The sequence below is a fragment of the Nyctereutes procyonoides genome, unplaced genomic scaffold, assembly GCF_905146905.1.
Source record: "Nyctereutes procyonoides isolate TBG_1078 unplaced genomic scaffold, NYPRO_anot_genome, whole genome shotgun sequence".
NCBI lineage: Eukaryota > Metazoa > Chordata > Mammalia > Carnivora > Canidae > Nyctereutes > Nyctereutes procyonoides.
In genome coordinates, this window is record NW_026575052.1 from 11,900,837 (window position 1) to 11,925,912 (window position 25,076).

Consider the following 25,076-nt stretch of genomic DNA (forward strand, 5'->3'; position numbering starts at 1 on the left):
TGGAACCCAGAACTTTGATCCTGCTCTGTGGCCCTAGAAGTGACTCAGGTTTTATGAGGAACAGAGATGAAAGGGGCTGAGGCCCAGGGAAGCCTGACTTGACTCCAGAACCATGGGAAACTATGACAGGATCTGAGTGGCCCTGGAAAATCCTTGCATATGGGGAAGGGAGGGGCCTGACATGAATCTTTCCCCAAACCTTTCCCCAGACCAGAATTCCTGAGAGCAGGACACAACCAGACATCTGAGGCCCCACATCAGAGCCCTTTGCTGAGGCTCCTTTCCCCACCCCCCTCACTGAGGAGCCCCTTTCCTTCTAATAGAAACTTGTTGTGCCTGCTGAGACTCCGGACAAGGAGCTTCAACCTATCACTGAGCCCCCCACTGAGTCTCCTCTTTATTTCTGCAATAATAAGTACTAGGGTTCCATTGAGATTCCCTGCTCCTGAGGACATTAACATTAAATGGCAGAGACTGGGTTTCTAAGTCATTGATTGATTGATTCATTCATTTGTTCATCCAGTGTTAGGTGATGTGTTAGGCCCTGGCTTGGTTCACCAAAAGATGGTATCCTAGGAGTTCAGGGGTCAAAGAATTAGATGTAAAAACAGGAACCACAGGGGATCCCTGGGTGGCTCAGGGGTTTAGTGCCTGCCTTTGGCCCAGGGCGTGATCCTGGAGTCCCAAGATCGAGTCCCACATCAGGCTCCCTGCATGGTGCCTGCTTATCTCTCTCTCTCTCATGAATAAATAAAATCTTTAAAAAAAAAAAACAGGAGCCACATTTGGAGGGGCCTATTGGTTTTGGCAAAGCATCAAGAGAACATCTTCAAAGGAAGCCATTGGTCATCAGATCAGATATTGTAAATGACCTCCTAGCAATCAGAATTCCATGCCTTTCTCAAGCCAGCCCAGCCCCTGAACAACACCCCTGCCAGTCACTCATTCCATAAACATGTGGTCATTGGCTTCTGCTTGCATACTTCTAGGGATATAGAGGTCACCAGTTGACAGTTGACCTGTCCTATCCCTGGATAGTCATGACTGCTGGAGTGTTCTTCAAACTGTGCTGGAATCTGCCTGAATATAGCTGCCCCCTTGTGTCCTTGCTCTGAAGACACACCCCAATGACCCAGGATGCCTCTCCTAGGCTAGCAGAAGTCCTCATTCCCAGAGCCCTCTCTTCTTTGGGGCCCCAGACCAGAAATGGATCTGTTGGCAGGGTGACTGTGACCTCCAAACTAGGTGTGTGGGGCCGGGAAAGGGAGAGGCTGAGGAGGGGGTGCGGGGAGTGTGGGAAAGAGCCTTGTCTAATCCAACAAGTCCTGGATTCTCCCCGCTTACCTGTGAGTCACCCCCAAACTAGGCCAAACCAGTCCACAGGCCCACAGGCCCACAAATACATGCTGCGTCACACAGGCACACGCTGACACACAGACCCACCGAGTCACACGGTCACAAAAACAGACAGAGACCGACAGGGTCAGACTCACAGAGTCAGAGTTAAAGACACTCCGAGACACGGTGGACGCACGAGTCACACACTCACAGAAACACACAGACCTAGTGACACATGCCCACAGTCACAGGACACACGGTCAACACACAGCCCTCCTCCTCCTCCTCTTGATATTTGCCTGCACTTGAACACAGACACACACAAATGCATACATATCTTACACAATCCTACTTGCAGCCCCAACTCCCACATCCCCGCCGCCCCCCACCAACATCTGCCCATCCTAACCCAGAGACTGCTTTGCCCAGAAAGGGGTCAGAGAAGGATAATATCCCTGGAGGTCCGCTTCCTGCCTCTGTAAGCGAGCCTAGCCTCCAGCCAGAGTCTGTCATTAGCTACCTGGTCCCAAAATAGCCGGGGAGTGGCAGGTAGAGCCCGAGTCCCCTCAGCTAAACCTACTGCTTCTTCCTTCTCCAAGGCCTGCCTCCTCCCCCCACTCTCCCTCTCTCTGCAGCCCTTCTCTCCCCGCTGGGGCACCGGAGCAGGTGTCTGAGCCAGCCTGGCTCCCGCCTTTCCCTCTTCCTTACCCCAGAACGAGGTACCCTGACTCCCGCCCGGGGGCCTGGGCATTCCTGATGCTGCCAAATCTACCTCCACAGGGTCACTGAAAACCCACTACAGCAGCCACTCAACCCTCTACTGGCGGCACAGGGCCCACAAAGCCTCTGGGAGAGGCAGGAGAAAGCAGTGGTTAGAGCCACAGGCCTCCAGGTTCAAGTTCTGACGTCTTCTTTCCCAATCTAGTTGACTTTAGGCAAGTGATGTGACCTCCCTGAACCTTAGTTTCCCTATGGCAATGGGGGCAGTGAGCAAGATCAGGCCTACTTCACGGGGCTTTTTGAGGATTAAAAAGAACTATGCTTAGGGGGCTCTTGGGTGGCATAGTCACTGAAGTGCCCGACTCTGGGTTTCGGCTCAGGTCATGATCGCAGGGTCATAGGATCAAGCCCCAAGTCAGGCTCCACGCTCAGGGCAGAGTCTGCTTGAGATTCTCTCTCTCTCCCTCTCCCTCTGCCTTTCCCCTGCGCGTGTGCACGTGAGCGTGCGCGCACACACACACACACACACACACACACACCCTCTAAAATAAAGAAGTCTTTAAAAAAAGAAAAAAGAAAAAAGAATGATGCTTAGAAAACAAGCCATAAGTAACAGCCACCACCATCATCCTCAGAAATTCTCAGGGCCCTGTATAAGGCCCAGTGCCTCTTCCTGGTGGCCCTAGAGACATCACCCCCTCCTGAGTTTTAAGGGACCCACCCTTCTACCTCTGGGCCTACCAGACAGATTCAGGAGAGTCATTTTAACACAAATGAAAACTGAGGCTTGGGAACCTCGAGGCTGGTCTGTGGTCGCCACCCCAGAGCCAGGTGGGGTAATTATTGCTGCAACTGAGGCGTTAGTAATGAGCATCCCTGCTGTTTCAGCGGCCCAATTCCCTGGAGTTCAAAGCATGTCCCATGACCACCTCCTCCCTCTTCACCTCCAGCTACCAAATCTATTCAACAGCTCAAGGCCCAGAAAGGTTAAGCAGCTTGTCCCGGGACACCCAGCACTTTGGCTGGGCACCTATCCCCAGGCTGGGTCTGTGGTGTCCTAAACAGAACCAAGGAGTGGTGGGTATTGCTGAGGAGAAGATGACCCTTCCTCCTCCCCTCCATGACAAGCTATCCTCCTCCTCCTCAGGTTGACAGAGAAGGAGAGAGGCATTAGTTCCCCGGAGGTAGCTTGCAGATGAGGGGAGGGAGAGGAGGGCAGAGCTGAGTGGTCAGGACAGAGTCAGCGCATGCCCAGGGAGCTGAATGAATGGGCCTTGGGTTGGAAAAGCCCAGAGACCAGGCAGGGAGCCAAGAGGGGGCAGCCAGGCCAGTTGCCCCTCTCGTTGTCGGCCCACGTGGGGACTGACCCTACTCACCGTCCGTGTGGGGACCCGGGCGTCCAGTGGCCCTGGAGCTCCTGCCACTGGGCTGTGATCTCCTGGTGCAGTGGGGCTCTCCGCCGGGGCTCCCGGGGCAGGTCTGTCAGGCACCCTGTGATGGGGCGGGGCCCCTGGGGAGGCTCCTGCCAGCCCCTGGATTCCTCAGGGCCGCAGGGGTGGAGAGCTGGTCGGGCCGGTTTAGGCTCCTCAGCCTCCTCCCCAGGTGCCTGCCCGTGCCCCTGTAGGGTGATAGTGATGTGGTAGCGGGTCTTCCTGGCAGAGGGACACTCGCGTAGGATTTGGGCTAGATCTGACAGGGCTGGCTCCGGTGTGACAGGCTCGCCCTTTGCCCCTTCTGCCTCGGGGAAAGACACTGGGCGGGGCAGCAGGTTTTCCAGGTTGCCCGGTGGCTCAGGCCTCAGAGGAACCTCCGGGGCAGTGTACGGGGGTTGCAGGCCAGTGCGACCTGGGGTTCCTTGCTCCGAACATCCAGGAGCTGGCACCGGGCATGAGGGGCACCTGGCACCAGCAGGCTCTGCCGCTAGTGCCAGGCTCTCCCGTCCCACGGAGGCGTAGTTGGCCAGGTCGGAAGCACTGCCCACCGCTGGCCTCTGTAGGCGCCCCAGGGGTTGAGTGGACTCCCCAGAGCTGTGTCGCCTCTTCCAAAGCCAGGAACCACGGCTCCCCGCCTGAAGGTCCCATTCCGAGCAGCTGCGGGATTGGGCCTAAGGGAATGCAAAAGCAGGAGAATGGTGACAGCACTCCTCGCCCTCCAAGCACCTCTCAACACCCTTGACTGCCCTCTTTGGCACAGGAGAAGCTGAACAGAGCTCTGACATCAAGCAGAGCTGCCCTAAAGGTCATGAGAACTGGACAAAAGGGCAGAGCTCTGGGAAGGACCTCAGCATTTAACTCACTCTCCTGCTTCTAATCTGAGGGAAGTGAGGCCCAGAGAGGACACCCACTTGACTGCAGTCACTCAGTGAGGGCCCAACTCTCAGGCCAACGGCCACCTTCCCAGGCATCCACAGACCTCTGGCCCTTCGGCAGCAACTTCTCTGGGGGTTGGGGACTGCATGGGCATGCCTGCGACAAGTGTCTATGGCCTCTGCCCACTCCAGGCTTCCAGAGAGCTTACAGCCACCAGCCCCCACACCCAGTACCTCGCAGCCTGAGAATCCCAAGCACACCCAGGAGGAGGTACCTGGGCATAGAAGTGTACATGAGCCGTGAGGGAGCCAGGGAAGAGGGTTCCCCTGAAAGTGGGACAAACCTAACCTCCATCTGCTCTCTTTCCCTGCAGCCCAACCTGGCCATGTGAGTGAGTGAAGGGAGAGGGCCAGGGATTCCACACCCATTATGGACACTGCTCCCCAAACCACTAATTTTCAGGGGCAGGATTGTGTCCTTGGTAAAAGAGGAGCCAGGTCTGGGCTCAAAAGTCCTCCTAGCAGGGGCCCTTGATCCCAAATACCTCTATTTACTCATCTGTGAAATAGGTACAGCCTCTTGTTCCCCAAGGGCTGAATACCTCAAGAGACAGGATGGCACTGTGATTCACATGGGGGGCTGGAGCGAGGCAACCCAGGCTCAAATCACAGCTCTGCTACTTCCTAGCCACAATCTCACCTTCCCAGTGTGTAAAATGGGTATGATAATAACAGTACCTGCTTCCTGGGAGTGTTGTGAAGATAGTATGAGATAAGCCGCACAGAGTAACCAGCACATAATGAGCACTCAATTAAATGCTAGTAATTACTAATGGTATTCAGGACCGCAGACACATGGCTGCTTGAGCCACCTCCAGAGGAGGCCTTCTGCTCCTCCAAAGGGAGGACACCCTGTCACTGTTCAAGCCATGGCTCAAGTCCCCACTGAAGACAGGGGAATTGTGGCCAGTAAGTGAGACCACTGGTCCAGCTTCACCCCTGAAGTGCTGTGCCAGGAAGTGGGGGAAGGGGGCCAAAGATAAGACAAGGTCAAGCTGAGGGAGTATGGAAAGGGGGCTCCTGGGCATGGGAACTGGCCCTCAGGCTTCCCCGAGGGCCTGGGCATTAGGAAGCTCAGGCTTCCAGAGCATCTAGGCCCCTCGCTGGAGGTCCTGCATCCATGACTTTCTTTCTCACAACAACTATGAATGGCATTGTTCCCATTTTGCAGATAGGGAAACTGAGGTGGGGGAATGATCTGCCCAGGGGCACATAGTGAATCAGTGGCAGAGGGAAGATTAGAGAACTCAGGGTTCTCAGGGCCTGCGCAGCCCCTCCCAGAGCTTCTGAAACCCCCTCCCCGCCTACCCCTTCAGATTCACTCTTACCTGGAGGCTGACATTGCTGGTGCTGCCCAGGCCCTGGGCCAGGTCAGGGCAGCTCTGGCCACCCCAGGGCCTAGGAAGGAAGCACAGGGAAAGGAGTGAAGTAGCCTCCTCCTTTCTCACCCTCAGACTGGACCCTGGGGCCCTTGCCCACTTCACTCAGGGCACACGGGCAGGCTGAGGTCCTGAACCCTTGGGAGTGGGGTAGGGTCTACACAGCAGCCTCCCCTCTGCTCCCTCCCACAGCTGTCTACTCCTCCAAAAGAGAGAGACAGGGATGAACTTAGGACAAAAGCGGGGACTAGGTCTGTAGCGAGGCCAGAATATAGAAAAAGGACAGCATCTCAATAATTCAAAGACTTGGGATCCCTGGGTGGCGCAGCGGTTTGGCGCCTGCCTTTGGCTCAGGGCGCGATCCTGGAGACCCGGGATCGAATCCCATATCGGGCTCCCAGTGCATGGAGCCTGCTTCTCCCTCTGCCTATGTCTCTGCCTCTCTCTCTCTCTCTCTCTGTGACTATCATAAATAAATAAATTTAAAAAAAATAAAAAATAAAAAAATAATTCAAAGACTTGCCATTTGCTGAGGCCCTCCCAGTGCCAAGCTGAGCCTTCGGTATGGTGCTCAAGTGGTCTTCTTCAGGCCTCACAATAATCCTACAAGGTGGATACTACGCCCCCATTTTTTCAGATAAGGAAACTGAGGCCCAGAAAGGTGAAGTAACTTGCCTGGAGTCACACAGCTGGTGAGCCTTGGAGTTAGGACACTAGAACTGTCCCATTCCAAGGGCTGGTTGGACATCACGACACTAATGAGTGCCTCCAATGCCTCCTCTGTGCACCCTGTGCCCAACCCCGGGGAATCCGCAGGGATCAGAGAGGTCTGTGTCTTAATGCTGGAGTCCCTTTCCCACATCTGGTGAGAACCGAGTCCAAGTGCCTGCATGGGATGTATCATCACAGTGGCCCATGAGCATGCACAGTCCCTCCCCTGTCCTCCCAACCCCTGACTCACCTGCATGCCAACCCTGCCTCCTCTCAAGTGGGGAAAGGGAGGGGCAGTGCCACCACCTGGGCCTATAGGGCAGGTTCCTGCCCAACCAACCGACCTGGTAATGGGAGAGGGCATGTCTTCCAGGTGGGGGCGGGCAGGGCATTGGCAGGGTGTGGGCACCCCCAGGGGCACCCAGGCTTCCAGGCTTTCCAGGGTGGCTAGGCCCTCCCCTCTTCTCTCTCTCTCTTTGGTGTGAGCGAGCAGAACAAACCCCTCTTCTCACTCTGCCCTGGTCCTCAGGTACCCCACCCCTCCCAGTGCTGCTGAAGATAAGATCAGAACAAATTGCCTGGTAACTACCTAGATACACAACACCCCGGGCCTGCGAGCATATTCCATGCTCTTTTCAGATATAGGGCCTGTGAACCACTGGGGTCCTCTTTACTATGCCCCTCCCAGCCATTCAGCATTGCCATCCAGGGCCTTTTTCCTACCACCTGGATATTAGTTGCCAGTGAATGGGCTCAGACAGAGGAAGCAATTTGTTCAAGGTGACAAGGCCAGTGGCAGCTAGGGTTAGGATGGTGCTCTGGCCCCCTGGCTGGCAGTCCTGAAATGTCTCCAGGCAACAGAGCAGCCCAGTGCTTCAGGATACGGGCTCAGGAGTAGTCATACTGCTTAAGCTTGCAACCCAGCTCCACCACTTCCCAGCTGTGTGACCGGGCAGGTGACTTCACCTCTCTGAACTTCCATTTCCATATGTGAATCACTAGAACTACCTGCCTCAGAGAGCTGCTGTGAGGATTAAATGAGATAATCCAGGTAAGGCACTGAAGCAAGGGGCAAACAAAGCTTTATTGTTATTAGGATCTGGGATGACAGGGGAAATCGTCCCCGTGGCATCTAAGGGCAAATGCAGTGCAGTCTAAGGCAACTCAGATGCTCTTCAGGCTCACAACAAAGGGAATGAAGACCAGAGGTAAACTGGCCTGTGATGTGACAATCAAAGTCCACCGGAGCGGGAGGAGCTACCACGTTTGCCTTTACAGAGAGGAAATCCTTGTCCGCAGGCCGCCTGCTTGTTTAGGGAATTGCAAAAGTTGTTTTAAAGTTTTAAAAGAGCACAGGTACTCTCTAAAGACCGGGTTCACATATACCCCAAATCGCAGCACACCAACACATTTTTTTATGCTCTGAGACGCTCATACACGCTTATTTGAACATCCACTACCCTCTCTCTCTCTCTCTCTCTCACACACACACACACACACACACACACACACAGGGCCCGGGGGCGCCCCTTCAGCCCTCCTCCATCCCCCTCACCTATCCCGAGCTCTGGCCTCCTCCCGGGTCCGCTTCCCCCGGCGCTCCCTCCAGAGCCTTAGCCTTGCCAAGCGGCGGGCCAGGCGCGCCCCCAGCCCCCTGTGCCGCTCGGCCATGGCAAGGGCAAGGGCAAGGCTCTACGGCGCTGCGGGCCCCGGGGGCCACCCGGATCCGCTCCCCTGCAGAGAAACGCCTTCTCCGGCCCGCCCCCTTGAGCAAACAGCGGCCGCGCACCCAGTCCCTGCGGGCGGGGGAGGGACCCAGAGGCTGCCCTGGCCCCCGGGCATGGGGTACGCTCTGCCGGGGCCCCCTGCTTGAGCCCCACTTCTCCTCCCCGCCCTTGCCGTGCTCTCCGCGCGGTCCGCGCGACTTCTCTAGGCCTCGGGAGGCATCAGGGGCGCCCCGCGTGCCGGCGACCCCACGCCCGCGGTGCACCAGGTGGGCGCGGAGAGAGGAACCTCCCGCGAGCGGGGGCCCGGAGGCGGGGGCTCCCCAGGAGGCGGGGCGAGGAGGCAGGGGCGGGGCAACACCGGGAGGGGGCGCGGCCTGGCGGAGCGGGTGGGGCTCAGCCCGAGTGCTCGGCATCTGGCTCAGGGCCAAAGGGGTGACGCGGTGGGCTTTACACCCGGACCTTGATCCCCACGTCCGGGGGAGGCCAAAGCCCCCCCGCCGTGGCCCTGACGCGGTGGGCTCCTGGTGACAGCTGTCCCGCGCGCGCTCCTGGAGAGCCTACGACACGCCGGGAATCTGGCCCAGCGCCCGGCCCGGGAAGCCGCGCTCAAACCCACGGGGCGCGAACGGAGCCCCCTGCTGGAAGCTGGCCAGCTGTTACTGTTCAGTAATAGCTGCTGATTATAACCTGGGTCTCCTGCTTCCAGGCAGTGTCCTTTCCCACCTGATGCTAACCCCCGGGAGTCCAGAGGTGCAGAACACCTTGCACACCTGAGGGGATCCTCTGGGACTGCAGGGAGGTCGGTCATTAGGAGAGTCCTCGTTTGGGTTCTCTTTGCCAGTTCTTACCTGTTTACACTCCTTGTAGGGCCTCTGCCCCTCCCCTAGACTTGGACCTCCTTAGCTCTTTGCCCTCGCGGTAACTGGTCCTGGTACACAGGGCAGCATGGTGTTTCCTGGTCATGAGTGGACATTGACTTCCTTGTGTTCCTGCCCTTCCACCCCCCACAGGCAGCTCAGATCCTGGCATGTACGGATAGAGGAGCACACCCCTCCTGATCATGGGAGGGAGTACCAGCTAAGGAGGCACACTAGTTTCCTGTGAACTGGGAGACAAGAAGGTGGTGGGAAGCATCAGATGTACATCTGATGTACATGGAGGTGTTCCAGCAGGTGCTAGAACATCTGTTCAGGAAAGAAGGCAGTGGGCCCAGTGCTTGGCAACATAGTCTGCACTATGCAGAGTCCTGGAAGGCGGACTATCCATTGGCAAGCTGAGATTGGAGGACTAGATCCCAGAAAGGAAGCAGGACCCAAATCCAGCTAGATGTGGATGGCTGCAAGCGCCCACCCCATAAGTGGGCATCACAGGCTCTCCCTGGCTATGTTCCCTGACCTGCTTCCAGGTGAGGTGTGAGGCCTGACAAATACACAGTGACTTCTCCCTCCACTGATGAAGCTCAGGAGGCCTCAACTTGCCATAGAGAAAATCCTTTAATTGCTCTGCTCCTGCCTCCTCTCCAGGCACGAGGGCTCAGGCTGGCTGCCCCTACTTTTCCCCAGGTGCCAAGGACACCTTGGCCTTTTCTGAATCCCAATCCATCTGCCTCTCTGATGGCAGTGCCACAAGATCCAGTGCTTCCTGGTGCCATCGGGCAAAGCAGGCAAGAGATGCCAGGGACAGGTGGCCACAAGGCCGTGCAACATGCAGGCGATGATGCAGCTTCAGGTGAACGTGCTGGGTGAAGCGACGTGGACAAACACTGCACTGGAAGGGCCGGGCCCCCGAGTGCAGGCGCAGGTGGGTCTTGAGGTTGCTGGAGTTGCTGAAGCGTTTGTGGCACATCTGGTGGGAATGGGCACTGGTGTCAGCTCTGTGCACCTTGCTGGCTCAAGATCTCTGCTCCCCTCCCCACTGTGGGCACCCCCCCACACACACCACCACCACCACTGCCTCCCTGTAGCACAGACCCTGGAAGCTGTCCCCTGTAGATTTCTCCCTGGGACCCACGGTGTCTGGCACATTGAAGCCAGGTAGATCTGGGTTAGTAGCCTGGTTCTTCCTCCCTGCGTGACCTTCCATAGGTGACATCTCCTATAAGCCTTGCTCTCCTTATTGGTAACATGTGACTATTAATACCTAACCTCATAGGTATGATGGACAGAATGAGATCATCACACAGGACCCTTACGCGTGGGCCTACAGCTTTCGTGGGCGTAATTAACGTTTACTGGGAGCTGCCACATGCCAGGAATTGGTCTCACATAGTCTTTCCCAGGACCCTGGAGAGGCATGACTAAGTGCTAGTCTAATTCCAATATTACATCGAGAAGGCAGAGGCTCAAAGGAGGAGAGCCACTAGCCAAAGGTCACACAAGTTGGAGGGAGAGCTGGGATTTGAAGCCAAGTAGCCCAGAAGACAGAGAACTACTATGCTTTGTTCATGTCTGCCTCTGTAAAACAGGGAAAAATTCCTGCTGTTGGATGTGGCAGGACTTCAAAGAGAGGAGCTCACATCAAGCTGATGTTATTGGTAGTGTTTGCATACTTTGCACACACTAGGCTTTTTACTTATCCGGGACTCCACTCCCCAGGACTCCCCAGCTTTATTAGCCTCCTCCCATAGACGTACATCTCTAGTCCTCACTCCAGGCCCAGGGAGTAACTTCCAATATTGCATTCTGGTCTTTCCAAGCTGATAGGGGTCATTTTCACCTCCACCTGCCTCCCCACCTCCACCCTTGCCCCCAGGCCTGTCTCCACTTGCTCAGGAAGATTGGAGATTGGAGGCTATAGGTGCCATCCCTCCAGGGGCCTGGAGCTACTCACCAGCCTGCAGGAGTACAGGGGAGGGGAAGGAGGGTCTCACCAGGCACTCATAGGGCCGCTCCCCAGTATGCACCAAGTGGTGCTTCTGCAGGTGGGCGAGCTGAGTGAAGCTCTTCTGGCACAGGGCACATTGGAATGGGCGCTCCCCACTGTGCACACGCAGATGGACCTGAGCAAGATGTGGGAGAAATGCTGCCAACTTGCCCAGAACCCTCCAGCAGAGCCTGGGATTCTGTCCAGATCTCTCCCCACACTCCCACAGGACCTCTATTGAGCACCAAGGCTTCTCAATCTCCTGGGTACTCTATCACTCCCCTCAGGGCCTCTCTTCCATTCCCTAAGATACCCTCACTCTTTCTGGTGCCCAGTAGCGGGGGCGGGGGTGTGACAGTGTCAGAAGACTAGGTAAGGTATAGTCCATGTATATATATCCTGAGCAGTGCTGCTCAAAGTGTGGTCCACAGGGGCGCCTGGGTGGTACAGTTGGTTAAGTGATCTACTCTTAGTTTCAGCTCAGGTCGTGATTTCAGGGTCATGGGATCGAGCCCTGTATTGGGCTCCATGCTTAGCTCAGAGTCAGCTGGGACTCTCTCTCCCTCTACCTCTGCCCCTCCTCCCTGGTCTCTCTCTCTCTCTCAAATAAATAATCTTAAAAAAAAAAAAAGTCTGATCCACTGACCAGCAGCATTAGCATCACCTGGAAACGTGGAAAATGCAGATGCTCAGGCCCTGCCCCCAGACCAGCTGCATCAAAATCTCTGGGGCTGGGACCTCATAATCTGCATGTTTCCTAGGGCTCCAGGTTTGAATCTCATTAAAGCTTAAGAACTCACACCCTGGAGAACCTAGAAGAATCGTTCCTCAACAATCATAATTTTTACTCAACTTCAGAGTTGCCAGCATGGGCCTAGAACCCCTCTCTGCTGCCACACGGAGAGGTGCCCAGGATGCCCCCGCTGGACCATGTGGATGATAACACTAACAGCGCCATGCTGCTTTGTGGGATCCCATGTGAAAAAGGCTAATTGTCAGGTCTGTGACCCAAACTCACTAAAATCTACCCGTTCCCCGACTGGACCTCCTCCTCCTCCTCCTCCTCCTCCTCCTTTTAAAGATTCCATTTACTTATTCATGATAGACACACAGAGAGAGGCAGAGACACAGGCAGAGGGAGAAGCAGGCTCCCCACGAGGCACCTGATGCAGGACTCGATCCCAGAGATCCCGGGATCATGACCTGAGCCAAAGGCAAACGCTCAACCACTCAGCCACCCAGGTGCCCCCCACACTGGACCTTCAAACAAACAAATCAGAGGAGGCTTGACTGGGAATCCAGAAAGGTAGTTGTTCAGGAAAGACCTCGAGAGGCTAATATCCAGGCCTAACTTCACCATTAAGCCAAAGTGAGCTTGGGGAAACCCTTCCCTTGGCTGCCCCATTTTTGACTGAAATGAGAGCTCTCCTAGACAGTCTCTTAGAGTGGGGAGGAGTTCAGAGGCCATCCTATCCTGTGTCTCCTCTCTGCAAACATGACAGTGAGGGGCCAAAGGAACCATCCCAGATCACAGCCTAGAGGTCGCCCAGGAGTTGCTGTGGCTTTAAGGTCCTTGATTCTGAACTCAGCTTAGGGGGGGTCATGGAAGGACACTGAGGGGAGCAGCAGGGGCCTGGGAGACAGATACCTTGAGGTTGGAAAGCTGCCCAAAGTTCTTGCTGCACACGTTGCACTCGTACAGGGTTTTTCCGTTCTCCTTCTTCAGCAGGTAAGGCAGCGCTGTGGTGCCCGGCCGGGAGCCTGCTGGGGCCCGCCTGGCTGCAGCCACCCTGCCAGTGCTCTTTGGCCCTGGGGAGTAAGTCCTGGCAGCTCCAGGATCTCGATTCCTGGCCTGGAAAGGCGGGATTTGGCCAGAGGCCGGGGAGGCCCCTGGGTAAGGATACGGGATGTCCCTCTGGGCAGTGGGGTGCCTGGGCTCATTGACTTTCATCAGCAAACTGGGCACAGCCATGGTGGGGTAGGAGGAGCCTGAGGGCAGCATGAGGAGGGGGGGACATTGGACAGAAGGTAGGGCCCCATAGGTGCACGGGTAAGGAGGAAGCAGAAGTGGATATGCAGGAGAGATGGGGTGGAGGCAGAATGGGAGGTCTTTGGAGATGGGCCTGGGCAGAGGGCAGGGGAAGACCGCTAAAGGGCTGGGGCTCTTTCTGTTCCAGCAGGGGGTCGGGGAAGAGCCGCTGGGAGGAGAGAAGGATGGGCAGAGGGCCCCCTCTCCAGCTCTTATCTGCCCACTTTCCCTCTTGTCCCTGCTTGCAGGGTACTTGGCCTTGAGTTTCTCATCATCAATGGAGCCGGCCTTCGGCCCTGGTGGCTGGTGCTCTGAGCAGGAAAAGAAAGATGGTCAGGGTGGTCAGGGTGCTGCAGCCTGGGGGAAGGTTCTGCTCCCCATCCAACCTGGCCCGCCCGGGGTTGGGGAGCCCTCTAGCCTGCAAGCCTGCTGGATGACTGGACAGGTGTTTCCCCTCTCTGAGCCTTCCTGGTCTGTGCTTGCCGACAAAAGCTGCTAGTGTTTATGCAGCGCTCAAAAATTTTAGACGAGAAAACCATTCAAGGGCGCCTTGGTGGCTCAGTCAGTCTGCCTTTTGCTCAGGTCATGATCCCAGGGTCCTGGGATGGAGCCCCACAGTGGCAGGGAGCCTACTTCTCCCTCTCCTGCCCTGTTCGAGCTCTCTCTCGACATCTCTGTCTCTCTCTCTCTTAAATAAATAAAATATTTAAAAAAAAAAGAAAACTATTCAAGAAGCTTATTAGACATCTAAGTGAAGTCAAGTGGGCAGGTGGATGAATTGGTTTGGAGTTTGTTTGTTTGGTGATTTGGTTTGGAGTTTAAAGGAGAGATCCAAGCTGAAGATATAACTTTGGGTGCCAGGGGCCCTGCCTAATGAGACCACCTGAGCCAGATCGGCAGTGTCCAAGATAGTCACTTGACATGTGATCACATTTCAACTAATTAAAATAAGTACAATAAAAAATTCAGTTCCTCAACTCATACCAGCCACATTTTTTTCTAGCACTTGTAGTTTATTCTTTTTTATGACACTTTTATTTTTTTTAATTTTTATTTATTTATGATAGTCACACACACAGAGAGAGAGAGAGAGAATGGCAGAGACACAGGCAGAGGGAGAAGCAGGCTCCATGCACCGGGAGCCCGATGTGGCATTCGATCCCCGGTCTCCAGGATCGTGCCCTGGGCCAAAGGCAGGCGCCAAACCGCTGCGCCACCCAGGGATCCCATGACACTTAATTTTTAAAATATTTTCTTTAAATTCAATTTGCCAACATATGGTATAACACCCAGTGCTCATCCCGTCAAGTGCCCCCATCAGTGCCCGTCACCCAGTCACACCCCGCCCCCACCCACCTCCCCTTCCACAACCCCTTGTTCGTTTCCCAGAGTTAGGAGTCTCTCATGATTTGTCTCCCTCTCTAATTTTTCCCACTCATTTTCTCTCCTTTCCCCTTTAATCCCTTTCACTATTTCTTATATTCCGTATGAGTGAAACCATGTGATGATTGTCCTTCTCTGATGGACTGACTTCACTCAGCATAACACCCTCCAGGTCCATCCACGTCAAAGCAAATGGTGGGTATTCATCGTACCAGCCACATTTAAAAGGCTCAGTAGGCAAGGTAGCAAACAGCACAAGCATAGATGGTATCCCTAATTGCAGGAAGTTCTATCAAATTGTGCTACTTGGGATGCCTGGGTGGCTCAGCGGTCGAGCGTCTACCTTTGGCTCAGGGAGTGATCCTGGGGTCCTGAGATTGAGTCCCACATTGGGCTCTCTGTGAGGAGCCTGCTTCTCCTGCTGCCTGTGTCTCTGCCTCTCTGTGTGTGACTATCATGAATAATAAATAAAATCTTAAAAAGCAAAAACAGGGGATCCCTGGGTGGCTCAGCGGTTTGGCACCTGCCTTCGGCCCAGGGCGTGATCCTGGAGACCCAGGATCGAGTCCCACATTGGGCTCCCTGCATGGAGCTTCTCCCTCTGCCTGTGTCTCTGCCTCTCTCTCTCTCTCTCTCTCTCTCTCTCTCTGTGTGTGTGTCTCTCATGAATAAATAAATAAAATCTAAAAAACAAAACAAAAACAAAAACAAAAAAAGTGCTACTCTCCATGAAGCAGAGAAAAGAGGAGGGCAAGAAGAGGAGAGAGGAGACTAAAGTGGGGGAGGGGAGGGAAGAAGGCTCTGGAGAAGGAGGTCCAGAGCATAGAGATATTTTGGAGGTAAGTAGAGAAGAACTAGCAAGGGAGACTGAGATGTAACAGCCAGGGAGGCTAGAGATAAGCTAGGAGGGTTGTAAAGTGAAATACTAAAAAGAAAAAAAAATGCCATGAAGTAGATTGTCTGCTTGGATTCTCATTTATTCACTGAGCCAACCTCACTGAACTGCTTCACTCTGTGCTCAATGCTGGGTAAATGAGGGACGTAGCAGCAAAGCTCCTGCCCTCCAGGAGGTCACAGGTATGTAATGAGATAGTGCATTACTACAAAACAGACCTAGAATATAGGTATAGCGGGATCCTACTCTCATGGAAGAAGAAACTGGCCTCAGTAATGTGCCTGAAATCACAGATCCAGAAGGAGCAGAACCAGGACTCCACCCTCAGCTCTCTGGCTCCCAGTCAGAGTCACCTAGGGACGCCTAGGTGGCTCAGCGGTTGAGTGTCTGTCTTTGGCTCAGCGTGTGATCCCGGAGTCCCAGGATCGAGTCCCACATCAGGATCCTTGCATGGAGCCTGCTTCTCCCTATGCCTACGTCTCTGCCTCTCTCTGTGTGTCTCTCATGAATAAATAAATAAAATCTTCAAAAAAAAAAAAACCCTCTAGCTCAAACATTCTAGGAGACAAAGCCCCATCCTCAATCCCCAGGACTTTGGCTGTACCTACTCCAGATCTCCCTGCCTGAGAAAGCCACTCTCCATCTCCTCTGGCTCAGGTGTCACCCTGAAACCTCCCCCCACCGCACTGCCAAAACCAAGACTCTAGGCCTAAACATGGAAGTAAAGTGTGCCTGAGACACTGTCCTCACCAGTGACACTGGGTCCCCTCACTATCTTTTCCTGAAACCTAAGAGTCCTCTCCCGCCTCCCACTTCCCACCTCCATCAAGGTACAGCCCTCTGCCCTGGGCTTACTTGTGCTCAAGACTTCACTTCTGAGACTCTGCCCGGCTGTGCCCAATGGTGTGGGCTGCAGGGTGCACAGGTATAGGTCCAGGCCTTGGCAACAGGTCAGCAAGGCAGACCTGGCTGGTGCCAGGGGTGAGGGGCACAGCCAGCTGGCATAGGATGAGCCACGGGCATCCACTGTGTCAGAGAGTGGCCTGCAAGCTGAGAAGACCTGGAGGGCAGGAGGCAAGGGGCTTGAGGTGGGGAGCTGGGACATCTGTGTCCCTGGGATGGTCCCAGCTTTTGTTTGGTTTCCCAAAGGAGAAGAGAAGGGTGCCTGGGTGGCTCAGTCAGTTAGGCATCTGCCTTTGGCTCAGGACATGATCCCAGGGTCCTGGGATCGAGCCCCGTGTCAGGCTCCCTGCTCAGTGGGGAGCCTGCTTCTCCTTCTCTCTCTGCCCCTGCCCCCTGCTTGTGCTCTCTGGCTCTACCTCTGTGTTAAATAAATAAATAAATAAATAAATAAATAAATAAATAAATAAATAACATCTTTTAAAAAACAAAACAAAACAAAATAATAAAACGAGAGGAGAAGCTAAGAGCTGCCTTCCACCACGTCTGCTGCTCAAAGGGCTTCCCATCCCTCATCTGAAAATTTCTTTCCTGGGGCACTTTGATGCCCACCCCAGTATGCCCTCCTACTCTCCAGGGGTTCTGGCCTTGTTCTCTCTCCCGAGCCCTGTTCCCTCTTCCACCTTCCCTTCCTGACCGCCCTGGGCCCACTGTGTCTCAGACCATCAACTGTGTTTTGAATGGAGCCAAGATGAACTTAGAGAAAATCCTCATCAAAGACTGTAAACCCCCAAAGATGACCCTGAGTTCCCCTCCCCCTAAGGCCCAGGCCGTGGCCAGACAGCCAAGTATCCAGCAGGCAGGCTTTATCCCTTCTGATGCCCTGGAGGAAGAGTCTGGCCCCTGGGACATGGGAGAGGGTCTCTGGCACCTCAAGGGCACATCCCCTCAATGTCCTGGGTGTGGTAGGGATGCTGAGGACCAGGGAATGATGGGAATCTGGTCCCTTCCGCTTTTCCCCCACTTCATCCTGACATCCTCTCCCTTCCATAAGTAGTCTGGGATCCTTCCTTACCTGGTCGCCTTGGCAGAGCTGTGAATCCAAGCTGGAGGACAGAGAGCTCCCTATACTCCCCAGACGCTTAGCCTTGTGGCAGCAATGTCGTTCTGGAGCAGATTCCCACTTCATGCCCTTACTACCTGGGAAGACAGGTCGGTCATAAGTGAGCAGTGAAGGACCTCTGAATAGGAGCCTGGCTCCTAGAGCCGACCCCTCCACTAAATCACCATGTGACTTTGAGCCAGTCACTGCCCCTCTTGACCTCAGTTTCTCTATCTGCAAAACATGAGGATTGGACAGGCTGATGTGTGAAGGAGGCAGTACTGACATTTAGAGGCCAGTGATGCTCTCTTGCTAGGTGTCAGAAGACTGAATGGAGATAATCAGAGGTGAGAAGCAGAGTTGACCTTATCCTCATCCCCAGGGGAGAAGAGAGAGAGGAAGTTTCTCATGGATGTTACTTCCAAGTGTACTCAGAGAGCTGAAGGAACATTCCAGATTTTCTGGAGGACACCAGGAATTGAGAAGCTGCTTCCTTCCGTGCTGAGAGGGACTTCTGCCTCCATGACTGCCAACCACAGCCTTCCCACCAAGGGGTGCCCCTGCATCCTCGATCATCCACACAGCTTTTCTGGGCAGCTGAAGGAGCCGGGCCAGACTTAGCTCCCTCCCTGGGGACAGCCTGAGAGAGTAGGCCAAGAACCCTCTGGGTCTCCTGACTGGCCTGATGGGAAGATGCCCTGATTCCTCGGCTGTTGCTCACTTGGCACTCTGCTTCTCTGCCTTATTTCACTGAGGGCCACATAGGACAGGACCACCTCAGCTCAACGAGTGTCCCAAGGTTCCTTCCCATTCTCCTCAGTAGCCACACATCCCTCCTTCTCAAGTGCCCCTGGTCCATTCACTTGAGTATCTCAGCCTTCCAAACCCCAGTCTCCCTTTTCTCTTCCCCGACTCCTCCCAACCCTACCCAGCAGAGGCTCTTCACCTGCTGGCATGAGGCTCTTCACCTGGCTCTGCATAAGTTCCCTCAGGAAGATGCAAGGAGGTGGGGCAGGCAGCCAGCTGCTCTGGTTGGGGCCCTGGTGAGTGTGAGAGATGACAGGAAGGCACTACATTTGAAGCAGCCACAAATAGGAAGAAGAGGGTAGGCGGGCAGGCAGGGGGCCCTGCGAGACCCAATGAGAGGGAGCCGCCCACCAGCCTTTACCTACCTGTGGCAACTCTACAAGACAAAGTGCTGATTTTGGACCACCACGAACTGGGCTTACTGGAATGTCAGTGTGTGGAGGTGGGGTGGGGTGGGGTGGGGGTTGCTATGTCTGGCTGCAAGAGAACCCAGATGGCTGAGCCCAAGAGGGACAGAGCAGGGATGAAAAGCTGGAGCTGGGGTCCCTCTGGAGATAGCAGCCCAGCCGAGATAGAGGCAAGTGGTGATGATGATGGCAAAGACGTGATGCAGGGACAGAAATGGGTGCAGACAGACAAGAGCAGGCAACAGAGAAGGATACGGGGTGAAGCAGAGAAGACAGTAGGAACCTGATCTCACAGAGCAGAAGCCGAGGAGGCAGCAAAAACACCTTGCTCTTTCTTGGCCCAACTCTGATCTGCCTCTTCTGAGAAACTCTCTTATCTAGATGCTGCACTGAGGCCCCAGTGGGGGCAAGAGGTTAACTCAAGAACATAGCAAAATGCTGATGAGGCATGGCTAGCTATCAAAAGGGAGGCTCCATTAGCCAGGGAGCAGCTTTTTAGGCCAAGCAATTTCATTATTTTTATGAGCAAAAAAGGTGCATCATTTCCGGAGACGCAAACCCTGCCCGGTCCATGTGTCTGTGTCACACAGTGTCTAGCCCAGCGTGACACAGCCCCAACCCGTCATCAGACTCCACCCAGCCATTGCATCTAGGTGGCCTGGAACACACAAAGACATTTTGGACTCTCTGCCATGAGCCAGGGGCATATTATCACTCTTTTTCTGCCAGCCCAGCCCCTGGCTGCTGATCACCTTCCCTATGGCCTCCATCACTTCCTATCATAATTATCTTCCCATATAACTGACTCCTGCATGTCTGGGAGCATCTCAAGGACAGGGACCACTGTCTACTCATTTTTGCTTCCCTTGTAGACATTTGCTGGGTTTTCTGGATGCCCAGTTCTTTGGATCTTCCCCCCGCCCCCCACATGAGTCTGGAGGGAGGAAGAAGGCACCTCCCACTATAAAAGCCAAAATAATAAAGGAAAACTTTTAAAAATAAATAAATAAAAGCCAAAATGGCTGGCTTGCATTTAATTCTGACTCCTCGTCCCAGCACATGAAACAGACACGTGACGTGGACTAGCCCAATTAGATACCCTTATCCAGGCTGGATCAGAAGCCAGTGGTCCTGAAGTGGGGCCACTGGCTTCTGTGGAGATCAGTGGAGATTCCACTTTGCACATGATGCCATGTTGTCTTCCATGGCAGCAGGGGAAACAAAGGGGTTCAGAGGAGGTTGTAGAATCCTCTCTGAGCTGGTCCTGGCACATGTGGTCCTGGGGCTTCCAGCCTGTTCTCCAAGCCCGGCTCTGCAGCCTTTCCAGACATTCTGTGAGTTTCCCCAACATCTTTTAAATGAATTGCTTTTCTTAAATCCCCCTGAAATGGTTTCTATAGCTTAAATAAAGAATCCTGCATTTAAAAAAAAAAAAAAGAATCCTGCATAATGTATGCCCAGAACAGAAGATGAAGCAACAGGGTTTAGCCGGGAATAGTCAAGGATGTGAATGGCTAGCTACCTGTATAAACAGCTTCCTGCCTTTTCCAGATTAATGGAGGAGTTCCTCCCATAGCACCACTTGCAGGCTTGATCCACCCAAACTCCATGCCCCAAAAGCTAGAGTCCTCCAAGCCTCCAAGGCCACAAGTTTGCCTCCCCTACAGCCTTGCTGGAATCCCAGAGGGGCATCCACAGAAGGCCACAGACTCGTCTCCAAGGAGGAGTTGCACACACTGTTGGCTTCTACCTACCACTGACCAACTCCACCCCTTCCTGGCATCATACTCTGCTCCCAACTCTCAAAAAAGTCTAGACAACCTCTTGATTAGAAACAAAAAGGGGAGTGGCCTTGGAGATTTCTGGGTCTCCAATCCCTGAAAGGCCTGGCTAGGAATGTCCTGGGAGGTGGTCCCTCAAGTTCCCACCCAAAATAGCCTCTACCTGCCAATCCCTTCCTTGCTCCCATCTCCTGGGCCCTGTCAGGTCTTCTGTGTTGTCAGCCTCCAGGTCCACTGTGACGTCATTGGCCCAACTGTGATGGATGACACCATGTTGGACATAGCCGGGGTGGGTAGCACAGGCATGGGACCACAGCCTCTTAGCCAGGGAACCTGCACAGTGCCTGGACCCAGATGAGAGACCCAGACCATGCCAAGTCTTCAGGAAGAAGAAGGAGATTGGGACGTGGAGGGGAAATAGGATTCGGGGCCTTCCAGGGTCAGTGAGAGATGCCAGTGAGGACTGACGAGCTGGAGGACTGGACAGAGGTCAGCAGGCTCCTGGCTCATGCACTTTTACTTTCTTTCTCTTTCTGTCAATTACAAATTAAAACATACTAGTGGTAAACATTTCAAACATCAGAGAACAAAAGGACAAAAATGGAAGTTCCCCTCTTTCACAATTTCCCAGTGGTCAATGTGAATTGTTTGGTAATTATCCTTCCAGACATTTATGTATGAACCTACAAACAAGTAAGTGAACTTTTTAAAATATTTTATTTTATTTATTCATTCATGAGAGACACAGAAAGAGAGGCAGAGACATAGGCAGAGGGAGGAGAAGCAGGCTCCATGCAAGGAGCCCAATGAGGGACTTGATTCTGGAAATCCGGGATCAGGCCCTAAGCCAAAGGCAGATGCTCAACTGCTGAGCCATCCAGGAGTCCCTAAAAGATTTTATTTATTCATAAGAGACACAGAGAGAGATACAGAGACATAGGCAGAGGGAGAAGCAGACTCCCTGTGGAAAGCCTGATGTGGGACTAGATCCCAGGACATCAGGATCATGGCCTGAGCCAAAGGCAGATGCTCAACCACTGAGCCACCCAAGCACCCTATAAATTAACTTTCAAATTTTATTTTTATATAACATGGATTATAACAATACATCTACTGTGCATGCAGCTCTCTGTATCCAGCAATCTACTGTGACCATCATTTCAAGCAGAGCATACACAGTTTCCTCTTACTTTTTCCTGACTGTATAGGGTTCCCCTACAGAGATGGACAAACTATATGGCATTCCTGCATTGTGTATTTCCAATTTTTCCCTGTTCTACACAAGACTGGAGAAGACCTCTGTATGGAAGTATATGCAGAGTGATTAAGAATATCAGCTCTGCTGGACTTAATCCCACCTCAGGGACCTTATGCAAGTCACTTAACCTCTCTGTGCCTCTTCCTTATCTATCAAATGAGGATAATACTAGTACTTGCTTCATGGAGTTCTTTTGAGAATTCCTCAAGTTAATTTATGTAAAGCTCTTAGAACAGTGCCTGGCCCAAAGCAAGCACTTGACAATCGTGGGTTAACGTTACTATTGTACATCAACCCTTGCCCTGGTTAGGCAAGTATCTGCAAGTCGGCTTCCTAATAATGTTAAAGTTGTAATGAATGTTCCTGGCTCAGTGTGGAGGACCAGCATTTGAACATCACACTTGGAAAGATTAACTACATTCCATTTTATTCTTTAGCCCCTAGTTGGAGACCATTGTGCTCACCCAATGCTATCCTGCCCTTACGTCAGTCCGCACATTACAATAATTACAGCTTTTGGCATTTGGGTACTTAATATGTGCCAGGAACCCTGCAAAGCATTTTGACATGTTTTGCTTAACCCAATCAGCACAATGACACTTCAAGATGAATAGTTTTATTCCTATTTTACAGACAGGAAAATTGAAACTCAGAAAAAGAAAGTGACTGGCTCAAGACCACATGACCCAAGTTAGGGCTGCAATGTCCTGGAGAGGAAGGAAAGCTCAAGGAAGACTTGTTTGAGGGGTACCTTGAAGAAGTAAAAAGAGCCACAGGTGTGGTACAGTGGAGTCTCGATTCCCTTTAGGACTATGAGAACTATGTCTCAGTGTTGGACTAGTTGCTGGGAATATAGCCCATGGAAATATGACCCAGACCCTGGAAATTCACATTTTGGTTACCAGAAGCCTTGCTAGATGCAGCTAAAATAGAAATTGGGATGCAACTCTCAGGACTTATTATTAGAATAGGCATACTCTACTTTGGGGGGCAAAGTAGACCCAGGGGTGTCTGGCTGGCTTGTGCAGTAAGAGGAAGAAACAATGGAACCACGGGCAAAAGCCCTACTTCCTCTTTGAAAACCTCAAAAGCTTCTCCAATCCACAGCTATGGCTACCTCCAACCCTGAGGCCAGCCAGCTGAGCTCTTGAGGTTGGCTCAGTGCATGGGTCCTGAAGCTCTGTCACAAGGATACTTATAAGGACACCAGGTAAGGAATCTAAGTCAGGAGGGGATCTGGGACTGTCATAGGTTCAGAGGGTTAAGCAGCTGTATGGAAGTGACTCTGGACAAGGCTAAGGGTGGGGAGCTCCGTGCTTTCACCTCACTCTGCTCTGTGGTTGACACCTCCTTCCTCCTGCCTGACACTCACTTATCTCATCTCCCTGGACAGTCTGCCAGATACAGAGAGTTCGTTTTGGCTTCACACCCTAGGGTGGGGAGATCCTGAGATAGGCTGCCCCAGCTTTCACATCTGCAGAAGGGGCCTCAAGACTCTTGCATCTTCCCCTGCACCCACCTGTGATCTTCCAGTCCTGAGGACAAAATTAAGAGATGTCTTCAAAGAATACCTGAACCCACCCATCCTCTCATCTCGATCATTCCAAGAGGAAAGGAGATCAAAAAAAGTCACAAGCACTGGATTCAAACCCAGTAGGGCTGATACTATGCCACATTGATCACCACTATGCAATGCTACATACCATGCACATTGATGTCCTTTGCACCCTGTATGAAATGGAACAACTGAAGTCCACCTATATGTCCACTACATATTATGTGCAACCATGCAACAAAACACTGTGCAGCCAGGAAAAAGCAAGGGTACATTTACTGAGTGACTCCTACATGTTAAACCTCTACAATTGTCTCATTTAATCTTCCTCAAAATCTTTCAAGGTTAAAAAAAAATCTTCTAAGATAAGGATTACTAATGTCCCCATCTAACTCTTAATCTCAGTGAGTTTGAGCCCCACATTGTGTATAGAGATTACTTTTTTAAATGTTATGTATATATATATATATATATATATATAATAAAAGACAACGGTTGGCAACAATGCAGAGAAATCAGATGCTCTACAGATGTGAGCCAGCCAGGTTCCTCTTATTACATATTTTTAAAAAATTACAACCATCCCAATGCTGCTATGAACATGTGTATACAGGTGCTTATTTGAACACCTGTTCCCTGTTCTTGGGGTATATGCCTAGAAGGGGAACTGCTGGGTTATACAGTAATTCTTTGCTTAACTTTTTTTTAAAGGTTTGATTTATTTATTGAGAAAGAGAGACCATTCGAGAGAGAGAGAGAGAGAGAGAGAGAGAGAGAGCACAAGTGGTGGGGAGGGGCAGAGGGAGAGGGAAAAGTAGACTCCCTGCAGAGCAGGAAGCCCAATGCAAGATCTCAGGACTCCAGGATCATGACCTGAGATGAAGGCAGACACTCAAACAACTGAGCCACCCAGGCACCCCTCTTTGTTTGACTTTTTGGGAAACCACCAAATCATTTTCCACAGCAGCTGCACCATTTTGCGTTTCCACCAACAATGTATGAGTTTCCAATTTCTCTACAATTTTTCCAACACTTCTTTTACTTTTATTTTTAGTTATAGACACTCTTTCCCTTTTTTTTAAGAGCTTATTTATTTATTTATTTATTCATGAGAGACACAGAGAGATAGAGAGGCAGAAACTTGGGCAGAGGGAGAAGCAGACTCCATGCAGGGAGCCGGATCCCAGGACTCCAGCATTTCTGCCCTGAGCCAAAGGAAGACGCCCAACCGCTAAGCCACCCAGGCGTCCCGACACACTTTCCTTTCTTGGAATCCTTTGAAGCAGGAAAGTTTTTAATTTTATAAAGTCTAGTTTACCTACTATTTATAGTAGCAAAAAATAGAAATGGTTAATTTTATGTGATGTGAATTTTACTATGTTTAAAAATGTGAAAAAACAACCCAAGAATGGGAAAAATATTTTCAAATCATAATACCTGATAAGGAATTTGTATTCAAAATATAAAAGCAACTCTTACAACTTAATAAGCAAGGGCAAATAATTAGGGATCCCTGGGTGGCTCAGCGGTTTAGCACCGCCTTCAGTCCAGGGCGTGATCCTGGAGCCCCGGGATCAAGTCCTGCATCAGGCTCCCTGCATGGAGCCTGCTTCTCCCTCTGCCTGTGTCTCTGCTTCTCTCTCTGTGTGTCTCTCATGAATAAATAAATAAAGACTTTTAAAAGAAAAAAGGCAAATAACCCAACTATAAAATGGGTTAAAATGCTCATGCATTCATTTCTCCAAAGAAAATATACAAATGGCCAGTAAACATATAAAGAAATGTTCAGGATCATACATCATTAGGGAAAGGCAAATGAAAACCACTATGAATACTGTTTTGCTCCCATTAGGA

At 52.4% G+C, this 25,076-nt stretch overlaps 2 protein-coding genes across 3 annotated transcripts in view; both read right to left on the reverse strand.

Annotated features, from left to right (window-relative positions):
• Positions 1–8,516, reverse strand: part of CRYBG2 (crystallin beta-gamma domain containing 2) — a 28,679-nt gene extending 20,163 nt beyond the window's left edge. The window contains exons 1-3 of the mRNA XM_055331844.1: positions 8,072–8,516; positions 5,755–5,824; positions 3,435–4,162 (exon numbers count right to left, since the gene is read on the reverse strand). Of these exons, the coding sequence (XP_055187819.1) occupies positions 3,435–4,162; positions 5,755–5,824; positions 8,072–8,187 (914 nt within the window). The 5' untranslated portion in view covers positions 8,188–8,516. The remainder of the gene's footprint in view (positions 1–3,434; positions 4,163–5,754; positions 5,825–8,071) is intronic.
• Positions 8,517–9,696: 1,180 nt separating this feature from the next.
• ZNF683 (zinc finger protein 683) lies at positions 9,697–18,929 on the reverse strand. 2 transcript variants are annotated; one of them, XM_055332198.1, is made up of 7 exons: positions 18,587–18,929; positions 18,361–18,454; positions 17,388–17,512; positions 16,268–16,472; positions 12,754–13,445; positions 11,113–11,241; positions 9,697–10,088 (listed from the first exon to the last, which is right to left on the reverse strand). In XM_055332198.1, exons 2-7 carry the CDS (start codon positions 18,392–18,394, stop codon positions 9,792–9,794), a joined length of 1,482 nt encoding a protein of 493 aa, XP_055188173.1. In that variant the 5' UTR covers positions 18,395–18,454; positions 18,587–18,929; the 3' UTR covers positions 9,697–9,791. The 2 variants fall into 2 exon arrangements, with proteins under 2 accessions (XP_055188173.1, XP_055188174.1); XM_055332199.1 differs by lacking the exon at positions 18,587–18,929 and having other exon boundaries at positions 17,388–17,508; positions 18,361–18,424.
• Positions 18,930–25,076: the final 6,147 nt, after the last annotated feature.